Source organism: Sminthopsis crassicaudata, chromosome 2, assembly GCF_048593235.1.
Source record: "Sminthopsis crassicaudata isolate SCR6 chromosome 2, ASM4859323v1, whole genome shotgun sequence".
NCBI classification, from domain to species: domain Eukaryota; kingdom Metazoa; phylum Chordata; class Mammalia; order Dasyuromorphia; family Dasyuridae; genus Sminthopsis; species Sminthopsis crassicaudata.
In genome coordinates this window covers 349570648-349583072 of record NC_133618.1, presented here as the reverse complement: position 1 = coordinate 349583072, position 12425 = coordinate 349570648, and the positions used below count along the sequence as shown (strand labels likewise).

The following is a 12425-nucleotide window of genomic DNA, read 5'->3' as shown; positions in this document are numbered from 1 at the left end:
CTTTTGCAATTATGGGTGTGCCACAAGCAATAAAAACAGACAATGGACCTGCATATACGTCCAAACATTTTACACACTTTTGTGCACAGTATAAGATTTTACATACCACGGGCATACCCTTTAATCCTCAAGGGCAGGCAATAGTAGAGAGAAGAAACAGAGATATTAAGACACTCTTCCAAAAACAAAAGAAAGGGGGAGCCACAGGTAGCCCTAGGGAACTTCTAAATTTAGTTCTCTATACCATTAATTTTCTAATTTTTGACAAAGATGCACTGGCTCCGGCAGACAGGTTTTATAACCCACCAGAAGGGCAGTGTCCAGTGCGAGCATCTCCACTGTCCTTAGATAATCGCCAGGTGATGTGGAGAGATCCAGAAAGTGGTGAATGGAAGGGACCAGATAGGTTAACTGCCTGGGGGAGAGGGTTTGCTTGTATTTCTTCAGCAGGAGAAGGAATCAGATGGGTGCCAACGAGTCATATTCGCCTTGTCCATCAGAGAGAGACAGAAAAAGAGAAAGACCTCAAAATAAAGGAGAAGATCTAAGAAACATCTGACACTGAAAGAGCATGGATAATAAGAAGACTGTTAAAGAACTTTAAAAACCAGCAGGAATCATTGGACTTCCTCACACAAGATGAGACTAATGGACAATGGACTTATTGACATTTATAAATTTTCAATTTATGATTATTTGATTATGTTATTTGTCATATACTTCTAGCATGTATTATGTTACTATGTTACTATGTGCTTATGTAATTTATGTAATTATGTGTTATACTTCCCATATTGATGGATTTATGTTTCAAGAACATGACTGTCCTATGTTCTAAATCAAAAGAAAGGGGGAGATGTTGGGATTACTAGGTGAGAACTCGGGTTGTCTGGATAGTGACAAGGTGAGAATTCAGGTTGGATGATTACAAGGTGAGAACTCAGGTTGACTTGATGGAAGGAGCAGGCTCATTGGCTGAGGTGGTTCTTCCCAGAAGCCCTTGCATTATCACACACCCATTCTCTGGGAGAATAAAAGAGAGGACTCCCAGAGACAGAAGAAGACTCTGCATTGCATCAGGCTTGACGGGGCTCTCTGCAGGAAGGGAAGTCACTTCTCTGGACAAGAGTTAACAGCAAGTGCCTGGAGACAACGGTTCACTACAGGAAGAAGAATCTGTCCAAGAGATTTGAGTTGACACAGCAGATCTCTTCCCAGAGAGCGATCCAGCAGCTTCTGGAGACGACAGCTCGCTACAAATTGGCGCCCAACGTGGGGCAAGGACTTTTGCTTATCCTGACAAGAGGAGCTAGACCAGACCTTTGCACCAAATGGTGATATAACCTGGTCCCCATCACACAAGACTCTCATAGAAGAAATTTTTAAAGTTCTTAAAAGAGAGCTAGAAGAAAAATGGGAAAAGGAAAGGGAAGCTTTGCAAGAGGGTCTGGATAAATCAAGTTAGTCATTAAAAGATAGAGTGGATAAAGATATCAACTCTCTGAAAAACAGAATCAGTGAATTGGAAAAAGAAAATAGCTCCTTAAAAAATAAAATTGGCATAATGGAAAAAAATTCCATAGAACAAAACAACTCATTTAAAAACTCAATTGGATAATTACAAAAAGAAATTTTTAAAAGTAAATGAAAAAAATAATTCATTAAAAATCACAAGTGAACAAATGGAAATGGAGACACCAAAAATCAGTCAAGCAAAACCAAAAAAATTTAAGTACCTACTTGGGAAAACAAAAGACCTGGAAAATAAATCTAGCAGAGACAATTGGACTCCCGGCAAATCATGATGGAAAAAAAAGAGCCTAGACACTATTTTTCAGGAAATCATGAAAGAAAACTGCCCAGATGTTATAGAAACAGAAGGTAAAATAGACAATGAAAGAATTCATCAAACCCTACTGAAAGAGATCCCAAAAGCAAAACTCCAAGAAATATTGTGGCTTAATTCCAGAACTATCACACCTAGGAAAAACTACAAGAAGCCAAAAAAACCCAATTCAAATACAGAGGAACCATAATAAGGATTACTCAAGATCTAGCAGCTTCCACATTAAAGGATCAAAGGCCTGGAATCTGATATTCAGAAAGGCTAAGGAATTTCGTATGCAGCCAAGAATAACTTACCCAGCCAAAATGAGTATTTTCTTCCAGGGAAGAAAATGGACATTAAATGAAATAGGTGAATTCCATTTATTTCTGATGAAAAAACCAGAGCTAAACAAAAAGTTTGACCTCCAAATATAGGACTCAAGAGAAGCATAAAAAGGCAAAAAGAAATCTTGGGAACTATATTTCTGCTATGAGTAAATATAAAGAGTACATGTATAATTTGGTTTTACTGTTATAATTTTAAAAAGAATCTAGAGGTGTAAAGGAAATTGTACCAGAAAAAGGGAAAAGTGGAGGTACCACATCTCATGAAGAGGCAAAGGAAACCAATTATATCTGAGGGAAAGAAAGGGAGGGGAATGGACATAGTGTGAATCTTACTCTCATCAGAATTGTTTCAAAGAGAAAATATTAGACATATTCAATTTACATAGAAACTTTGCCCACCTCATTGAAAAGTAGGAGAGGAAAAGCAAAAAGGGAAGGTATAGAATAAATAGAAGGGAATTCAGACATTGCAAGGAAAAGGTTTAAGAAAAGGGGACGTGCTCTAACAGGGGAGAGGGATCCTAAAGAGGGAGGGCTGTGTGTTGAAACAAACCCAAAGATACCAACATTAGGGATAAAAATTCATTATTTGGAAAAAACTGTTGGGAAAACTGGAAATTAGTACGGCAGAAATTAGATATGGATCCACACTTAACACCCTATACCAAGAGAAGATCAAAATGGGTCCATGATTTAGGCATAAAGAATGAGATCATAAATAGATTAGAGGAACAGAGAATAGTCTATCTCTCAGACCTGTGGAAGAGGATGGAATTTATGACCAGAGGAGAACTAGAGATCATTATTGATCACAAAATAGAAGATTTTGATTACATCAAACTAAAAAGTTTCTGTACAAACAATACTAATGCAAACAAGATTAAGATTAGAAGGGAAGTAACAAATTGGGAAAATATTTTTAAAGTTAAAGGTTCTGATAAAGGTCTCATTTCCAAAATATATAGAGAACTGACCCTAATTTATAAGAAATCAAACCATTCTCCAATTGATAAATGGTCAAAGGATATGAACAGACAATTCTCAGATGATGAAATTGAAATTATATCCACTCATATGAAAGAGTGTTCCAAATCACTACTGATCAGAGAAATGCAAATTAAGACAACTCTGAGATACCACTACACACCTGTCAGATTGGCTAAGATGACAGGAACAAATAATGATGCATGTTGAAGAGGATGTGGGAAAACGGGGACACTAATACATTGTTGGTGGAGTTGTGAAAGAATCCAACCATTCTGGAGAGCAATTTGGAACTAAGCCCAAAAAGTTATCAAACTGTACATACCCTTTGATCCAGCATTGCTGCTATTGGGCTTATATCCTAAAGAAATACTGAGGAGGGGAAAGGGACCTGTATGTGCCAAAATGTTTGTGGCAGCTCTTTTCATAATGGCTAGAAACTTGAACAATTCGAGAATGGCTGAGTAAATTATGGTATATAAATGTTATGGAATATTATTGTTACGTTAGAAATGACCAGCAGTATGAATACAGAGAGGCTTGGAGAGACTTATATTTACTGATACTAAATGAAATTAGCAGAACCAGGAGATCTTTATAACTTCAACAACAAGACTATATAAGGATCAACTCTGATGGAAGTGGCTGTCTTTGGCAAGGAGAGGATTCAAATTAGTTCCAGTTGATTAGTGCTAAACAGAACCAATTACACTCAGCAAAAGCACACTGGTAAATGAGTGTGGACCACAACATAGCATTTGCACTCTTTCTGTTGTTGTTTGCTTGCATTTTTGTTTTTCTTCCCAGGTTATTTTTACCTTTCTAAATCCGATTTTATAAATGTGTACACACATAGTGTATTTAACATATACTTTAACATGTTTAACATATATGGGACTGACTGCCATCTAGGGTAGATGGTACAGGGAAGGACGGGAAAAATTGGAACAAAAGTGTTTGCAAAGGTAAGAGTTGAAAAATTTGTTGTTTTTAAAAAGTCCATTGCAATTGATCATCACATAATCTTGTTGTTGCTGTATATAATATTCTTTTGGTTTTACTCCCTTCACTTAACATTTGGTCATATAAATCTTTCTGAAAGCATCATGCTGATCCTTTCTGGTAGAACAATAATATTCCCAGCAAGCAATTTAGTGGTTTAATCATAAAATACATGATGTATCTTAATTGTAGTTTGTACATATCTGTCTCTTTAAAATGTCATGTTTTACTCAAGAAAAGAAAAGACAGTAAATTTAGGATTGTTCCTTGCATTTGTGGTCTAGAGATTAAATAGCTACTTTTCAAGTATATCATAGTGGTAATTTCTTTTCATGTATGGGCTAATCTGAATAGCCACTAAGGTCCCTTTCAACTCTCAAATTCTCTTGATTTGCTGATCCTAATTTATTAATGTCTTTGGTAATATTTATAATATGAATAGTCATTATAATTCACAATTGTATTTGTTTAATATTCTAATGTATTGATAACCAAATTCAAATTCATTTACTCTGCTATATTTTAGTATTTTAGAAAGATTTCCATTTAAAATGATTAAAGTAATTTATACATTTTATTTAGAAAAGTTGGTTGTGTGGAACACTTTATTCCCTGAAAATGATGGAGAGTACCTTAATAAATAGCCATTGATATCTTAATTAATTTAGCCCCATGGGGTAGAATAATTAATTTCTGATTGAAGTAGTATATACTTTGAAGGTATTTATTATATGAATTTGCATTATTTTTCTACTTTAAGGTTTTGTGTTTAAAAATGTTGTCTTTTCTTAGTTGATATAATGGTGTGTTTTTTAAACATATGAGTGCTAATTACTTTCCAAACTACTGTATAATTTAAAGTAATAATAAAAGCATTTTATCTTCAAAAATTTGATCAGAATAGTTTAAAATTATATAAAGGGTAACCAAAAAAATTCTCACTCCAAAAAAGAAGTTACCTATTTCTGTTAAAAGAGCTGCAGTTTTTTAAAAATAAAATTATAGAGGTTACCACTAATTTGCATCTTTTTTTTTTTTTTTTTTTCAAATTCATGTTATTCTTCTTCTATGGGAGCTTCTGTGGCTGTAGGATAAAATACAAATCCTTCTGGTGACCTAAAACCCCTTACAGTGTGGCTCTAACCAATCTTTCCAAACTGATTTCATATTGTTACTCCTAACACACTTTATGTTCCAGCCAAGCTGGTTGTTTTATCTTTCTTTAGATGATTCTTTAAAATACTCTGCTTTGTGTGCCTGGAATGATCTGTCTTCTCATTTTTGTCTTTTGATAATCTATCTCCCTTCATAACTTAGTTCAAGTGCTACCTCCAACAAAAAATCTTTACTGGTTTTTCCCACTACTTAATGTTTTCTTTCTCCCCCCAATTTTTAATTTATTTTGAATATATTTTGTCTTTGCTTATCTGTGTACACATTGCCTTCCTTTCTCTTTCAAGGTCAGCTTCTTGAGGGCAGAAAGTTTTGCATTTTGGTCTATAACTGCCTAGCCTTGTTTAATTCTTGGAAATCATTAAATCCTCAACATATGTTTGTTAAATTAAATTGGATGATGTATTAATAAATAATATATATGTATATATATAATGATAATCTATGCCTTTGTTGTATTCCAGAGTATTAGTAGTTTGATTACAACTGCATTTAAGACTATATTATATACTTTAGACATTATACCTTTTTAAATCATTCTAGGCTAGGACAGAGTCAGACAGCTCTGACTGAATGAAGGACAGAATTCTATGGAGAAAGTGTGATTATTAGGCTATTGCCCTGATACATATCCTTTTAGCTTTAAATTCATGAAGGAAGAGAAAGAGAAATAATTTTATTTTAATTTAATTTAATTTTTTTGCTGAAGCATTTGAGGTTAAGTGACTTGTCCAGAGTCACACAGCTAGGAAGTGTTAAGTGTCTAAGGCCAGATTTGAACTCAGGTCCTCCTGACTTCAGAGCTGGCGTTCTATCCACTGCACCACCCTACCTGCCCCAAGAGAAGCAATTTTAGAAATATATTTTATTAAAAATTTTTGTTCCTTTTGTTTTTGACCTGTGATTTAATTTTTTTGAAGAATTCTAGGTATGGGAACTTTCTTTACCAAAGCAAACCAGCATTGCATTTCTTTCATTAAAACCTAGAAATTCGCTTAAGTCTTTGAGAGGTTAAGTCATTTGCCAGGGTCATACTGCAGAAAGACTGAGTTTTTCTGACTCAAAAATCCCCAAATTCCTTTCAGTGATGTTTTAATTGTTGAGAATTAGAATCTAACTTCCAATGTTTTCTCTTTTTTCTTTTTCATTATAGTCGGGAAAAATTATGGATCTGTATGGAATATTGCGGTGGTGGATCACTTCAAGACATTTACCATGGTAATGTATACTTTTTTTTACACTTTTAAACTTACACGAAAGAAAAAACTTTTCTAAGCATAACTTTTATCCATCTTCCCTTAAAAGAACTGTTTTTTAAATAAATCTGTGTATAAAGTAAATTTAACAAGTTAACAAATGAGAAATTTGGGGAAAAAATTTTAAATTCACTATTTGACATGCTTGGCATCTGAGCTACCATTTTGAACAATATGAATTTATATTTCTTTAAAATGTACCTATATTTAGAATTTGGAGAAGGAATAGCTTTTTGATAGTTACCACCAAAATAAAACAATTTTTTAAAAAATTCATTTAAACAGAAAAACTTTTAATATAGTAAAGCTTCCTTAATCCATTTATTCTGATAAAGGGTTGATTAACCATTTTATGAAGTTATATTGTGATAGGTATGTAGGAGAGGGGACTAAGTGTACTAGAAGAATTCTAATAAGCACACTATCCATTATTGTGAAAATTTAGTTAAATAGCATCAGTTTAGAAAGAAAGCTTGTTGGTGCTTCATTTAGAAAGCAGAACAGTTTAGAAGTCCATGAGAAATGACAAGTTAAAAAAATAATATTTTAAATTAAATATAAGAAAATATTAATATAAGTGATTTTTGTTGATTGCCTAGATTTAAGAAAATGATTGAGAAAATATTAATAATGTAGATTCAACTAAAAAGGATGTCATATCACATTTTTTCCCAGCAAGATAATTGTTAAACATTTGTTGGTATATCACTGAGACATTTATCCAGTGTTTAAATGTCATGAAACCGTGTTGTTGATAAGATCCATTAAAATTGACGATCATGTAAAAGAAATTTAAGAAGCCAGTGTTGTTTTTCACTTAAAATATCATAAATTTTTTACCCCTTGTTCTTGGTAACTGTTTTTAACACATGTAAAATATAAGAAATTCTTGGAAGCTTTTTTTTCTTTTCTCAAGGCAACTTTTAGGTACAGAACTGTTGTGCCTTCTCTTCATTTATGCCATTTATTCTACATCTCTTCTCACATTTCCCCCATATTATAGTTATCTGTATTTTTCAGGAAATACCTCATCTAATACCTTGTGTAGTATTGGTTGTCACTTCTTTAGACCTCTGGTCCACTGATTCAGAGAGAGAGCATCACCCTTACTTCTCACTGCCATTTCCAAACTCTCCTCTCTGATATCTCATCCTAATTGATATTCAGTTACCTCCCATCTTTGAAGTTTACCTTGTCTGGAACCTTGTTGCTGTCATCACTTAGCCCTCCAGGTAGATACTTTTTTATCCTTTATCAAGTATTTCAGTAACTGGCTCACATTTTTATTCCTTACCACAACACTTTCATTTATCCTTGTGATGAGGACATGTTTACTGTTTAGACATTCTGGAATTCTAGTTCTCTAAGCTCTTCACATGATTCTTGCCATGATTCACCAAGGAATGACCTGAGATCTCATAATTAATCCAAACTATTCATTTACCATGGATATGGATTCTAAAATTCATCTCTTTAATCTTTATCTTATTTTCTTCTTTCTCCTGTCTCCAATCTGTTGAAATCCACTGAAACCTCCAACTTTCCATATTTTTCTTATCTTTCATCTTGTTTTGATTTCACTTTGCTCACTTAGATTCATTACTCTTTAGCTAAAGTATTGAATTGCTCATTGCCACTCTTGCTTCCCTTGTCCTTTTTCCTTTCATATATTGCCAGTTCTCAGTCCTATCATCTGTTTTTTCTACTTCATTACTGAACAGTGAGATACCTCTAAAGAAAGTTACACAATTGTGCTTTATTGGTTCTTTAAAAATTCCTGTTGTTTAAGGTCATATGAGCTGTAACTTTTGCTTGTCAGTCTTTTTTTTTTTTCTCAGAGTGAATGCTATGTTTTCTATAGTGGGCATCATAAACTTTCTCTTCTCTTTTGAAGTCTCCAACTCCATATTTTTCCACTGATGATTTTGAATTGTACTTTACTGAGGAAAATGGGACTTTCTATTAGGAATTTCTTTATCTTTCTTCATTATCATTTTGTCTCTTCACCCATAGAGTCTCTCTTTCTCTATTCCATTCTTAGAAGATGAGGTGACCCTTCTACATGCTAAGGCTAAGCCTTTTCTTATGCCCCACTTCCCATTTATTTCAAGAAGTTCCACTCCACCAGTCCTTTCTCTCCTCTTCATTATCTCCCTGTCTTATGCCTAAACCTATCTTCAAGAAAATCTACCCTTGATGTTCCCTCACATTTTGGTCCTACATCTATTTTCCCTTTGGCTGCAAAGCTCTTAACACACATAACTCATGCTTCCTGGGTTGTTTTTCTCCCTTTTTCTATTCATTTCACCTTTTATTTTCATTACTTTTCATATGTACCTGCTACTTGCAAGACTCCGTGTCAGGTACTTGGGGGGAAAAACACAAAATAGTTCTTGCCCTGAAGGTCCCTACATTTTGCTTGGCATTCACATATATGTAGTATATTTAACATAATTTCAATTGTGCTTATATTTAAAGAGATCAGGAAAAGCCTTTTGTTGGATGTGAAATCCAAATTGTGCTTTAAAGGGAACTTGAGATTCTGTGATCTGAGGAAGATGTAGTCTCAAGATAGAATGAAAAGAACTGTGGAAGGGAAGAGTGACTGACTAACGTTTATAAAGGGAAGTATATGAACTAAGACTAGATAGATAGGTGAGAGCCAGACTAGGGATGGACTAAGGTTTTTTTTTTTGTTTTTTTTTTATTTTTTGGCCAAGGTAATTGGGGTTAAGTGACTTGCCTGGAGTCACACAGCTAAGAAGTGTAAGTATTGAGGCCAGATTTGAACTCAGGTCCTCCTGACTTCAGGGCTAGTGCTCTATCCACTGTGACACCTAGCTGCCTGTGCTACCTAGCTGCCTATCTGACTGAGGGTTTTTTATTTTATCCTAAAAGCAGTAGGGAGCCATTGAAAACTTTTTTGAGTAGGAAGTGCCACAGTCTGATCTGTAATTTAGGAATAGGGATTTGGCAGCTGTGTGAAAGGATACATTGAAAAGGAAAGAGACTAAAAGCAGTGAGACCAAAGGATGGCTACAAGATATGTAGAATTACATTAGAAGTGTTAAGACTTAGTAAATAGAGGGTTTGAAGAAAGGAGACAGTCAACAGTAGAATAGTAGTGGCTTTAAAGAAGTAGGGAGGCTAAGAGGAGGGATGATTTTTGAGGAAAACAAAGATTTCCATTTAGTTACATAATGAATTTTAAATGTCTACAGTATATTCATTGGAAGTATCTGGGATACACTTAACAATATGATATCATAGTTCAGAGAAGAATGAGGACTTAGAGTAGGCTGTTGGCTCTGATAATTAATGAGCTTATGGAAGGCTTAGGACACAGTGGTTCTAATGGAATGGTAGGATTGGAAACTGGATTCCCATGGTATGACAGGTTGATAGGAGGGGAAATAGAGATGTTGATTATAGATATATTTTTTTCCTAGTACTTTGTTTTTCAAAGGGAGAAAAGAGAATGATGACTTGGGATTTATAGAGCTGAGTGAAGATTTTCTAAGGATGGGCATATTTATAGACAGGGGATAGAAGAATCCACTGGATAAGCAGACTTTTTGGAGAAAGCAAGGGAATGAGATAAAGAGCAAAGAGTGAATGAATTAAGTGTAAAGACTGAAGGAGATAAAGTGGAGAAATCTACTTCATCTGAGACTAAAACATAGGAAAAGAGGATGGGGAATAATGTAGAGAGGCATTCAAGTATGTACTTAAGAAAAAAGAAGGAGCTTATATCTGCTCTTTTCTTGGTAGAGTAAGAGTATAATCACACAAAATAAATCCACACATTTCATAAGTCTGAAAATGTAAGTCTCATATTTCCCCTCTAGTCCATCATCTTAATGCCAATAAGCAGAAAGCATGATTCGTCATCAGTTGTCTGGAGTTGTAATTACGTTGATCATAATTCTTAAGTTTTATATAATTTTTTCTCCTGTTTTCATTCAGTATATTCTGCATCATTACATTTAAGATTTTTCTGTCTGAATCCATCCCTTTCCTCATTTCGTGTGGTATATTAATACTCCATTTCAATCATGTAGCATTTGTTCATCAATGATGGGCCCTACTTTATTTCCATTTTTTTCTTACAATAAAAATGTTATTATAGATGTTTTTGTACATTTGAATCCTTTCCCCTCCATCTTTAATCTTTTTTGGGGAACAGGTACGGTACTAGAACTGATGAATTTTTAAAGTACATACAGTTTAGTGACTTTTTTAGGTACAATTCCTTTTTTTTTTTTTTTTTTTTTGGCTGGGGTTAAGTGACTTGCCCAGGGTCACACAGCTAGGAAGTGTTAAGTGTCTGAGACCAGATTTGAACCCCGGTCCTCCTGAATTCAAGGCTGGTGCTCTATCCACTGCGCCACCTAGCTGCCCCCAGGTACAATTCCAAAATGGTTTTCAGAAGGGCAGGAACATTTCACGTCTCTACCAGTATTTCATTAGTGTATCTATCCTCTTATACCTCCTTTATTGGTTTTCATTATTCATTTTGCCATTTTTACCAATGTAATGAGAACGAGGTGAAACTTTAGAGTTATTTTAATTTGTATTTTATTATTCATGATCTGGAGCATTTTTTCATAAGTAGTTGATAGTTGAATTTTTTAACTTTGAGAACTGGCTGTTCATATTCTTTTACCAATTAGCTATTAAGTAACTTCTCATATATTTGCATTAGTTCTCTATTTGAGAATGGAATCATGAAGACTCGGACACAACTGAACTACAAAAACAACATTATCATGTTTATTGCATTGGTATGGCCATACCATGAGCAATTAATCTCCAATTATTTCTTTAAAAAAAATTTTTTTTGTAGTACATTGATAATAGTAGGTATCTAACATGTCTTGTACATTCTAGAATGATCTTTAATGTCAATTTTTTCTATTTATCTCTTGCTGGTTTTGTGAGTTTAGTTTATATTCTGCTGTATTGCTGAAGTCATAATTATTTTATTTTTATTTAAATATTAAACCTTTATTATGCAATCTTAAAAACAAAAAGAGTTTTACAACTAGATGACACAGTGGATAGAATACTGACCCTGAAATTGGGCTGAGTTTAAATCCAGCCTCCAATTACCTAACACTTAGTAGCTGTGTGATTTAGTTATTTAGTTCCTTGAAACCAGGATAATTACAAGGTGCTAATTCAGTGGAATTGATGAGATAATGGTTCTCTAATTCACGTATATCTGGTATGATATAATAATATAAGCACTCTAGTTTAATATAATGATATAACCACTCTAGTTGGCATATACTCAGTATGCTGTAATGATGTAATTGTAATAGGGTATTTAAGGGTTGAGAGAACTGGGCACACGTGAGTCACAGTGAACAGATTGTGAAGAAGATAGACTGTGAAGGAGACAATAGACGTTAGACCCTATTCCTGACCATCCTCATGATGACTGTCTTGCTGAGACCAAAGCCCATCCAGAGACCTCCAGAAATCTATCCTGGACATTACATTCTGGCAGCCAAACATGGGGTCCTAGAAATGCAGGGCCTTGCAAAGCAAAGCACAAAGCAATTCGACTGACATGATTGTAGGCTCAGTGGAGAAGTCCGAAGTCCCTGTGACCCCAAAATAGGGTAATTACAAAAATAGACAAGTGGGAAACTTTGGTAAGGGTTAAATTAGTCACTTTAGTTTTTTATCTGAAATGGGGCAAATACTAACAAGAGTCTTCTCCTCTCTGAAGGGAGTGTGTAGCATAGTTAGGTTAATAAAGAAGCAAGGTTTGTTGGTAACTCAGAGGCAGATCACTGGGCTTTTAAATATATTAGAGTACACATCTCC

General features: G+C 34.3%; 1 protein-coding gene across 8 annotated transcripts in view; it reads left to right on the top strand.

Moving 5' to 3' along the window:
- The window catches only part of MAP4K5 (mitogen-activated protein kinase kinase kinase kinase 5), a 222681-nt gene that overhangs the window by 118963 nt on the left and 91293 nt on the right, over positions 1-12425 (top strand). For all 8 annotated transcript variants that reach the window (XM_074290745.1, XM_074290746.1, XM_074290744.1 and 5 more), the window contains exon 5: positions 6488-6552. In XM_074290745.1, the coding sequence (XP_074146846.1) occupies positions 6488-6552 (65 nt within the window). The remainder of the gene's footprint in view (positions 1-6487; positions 6553-12425) is intronic.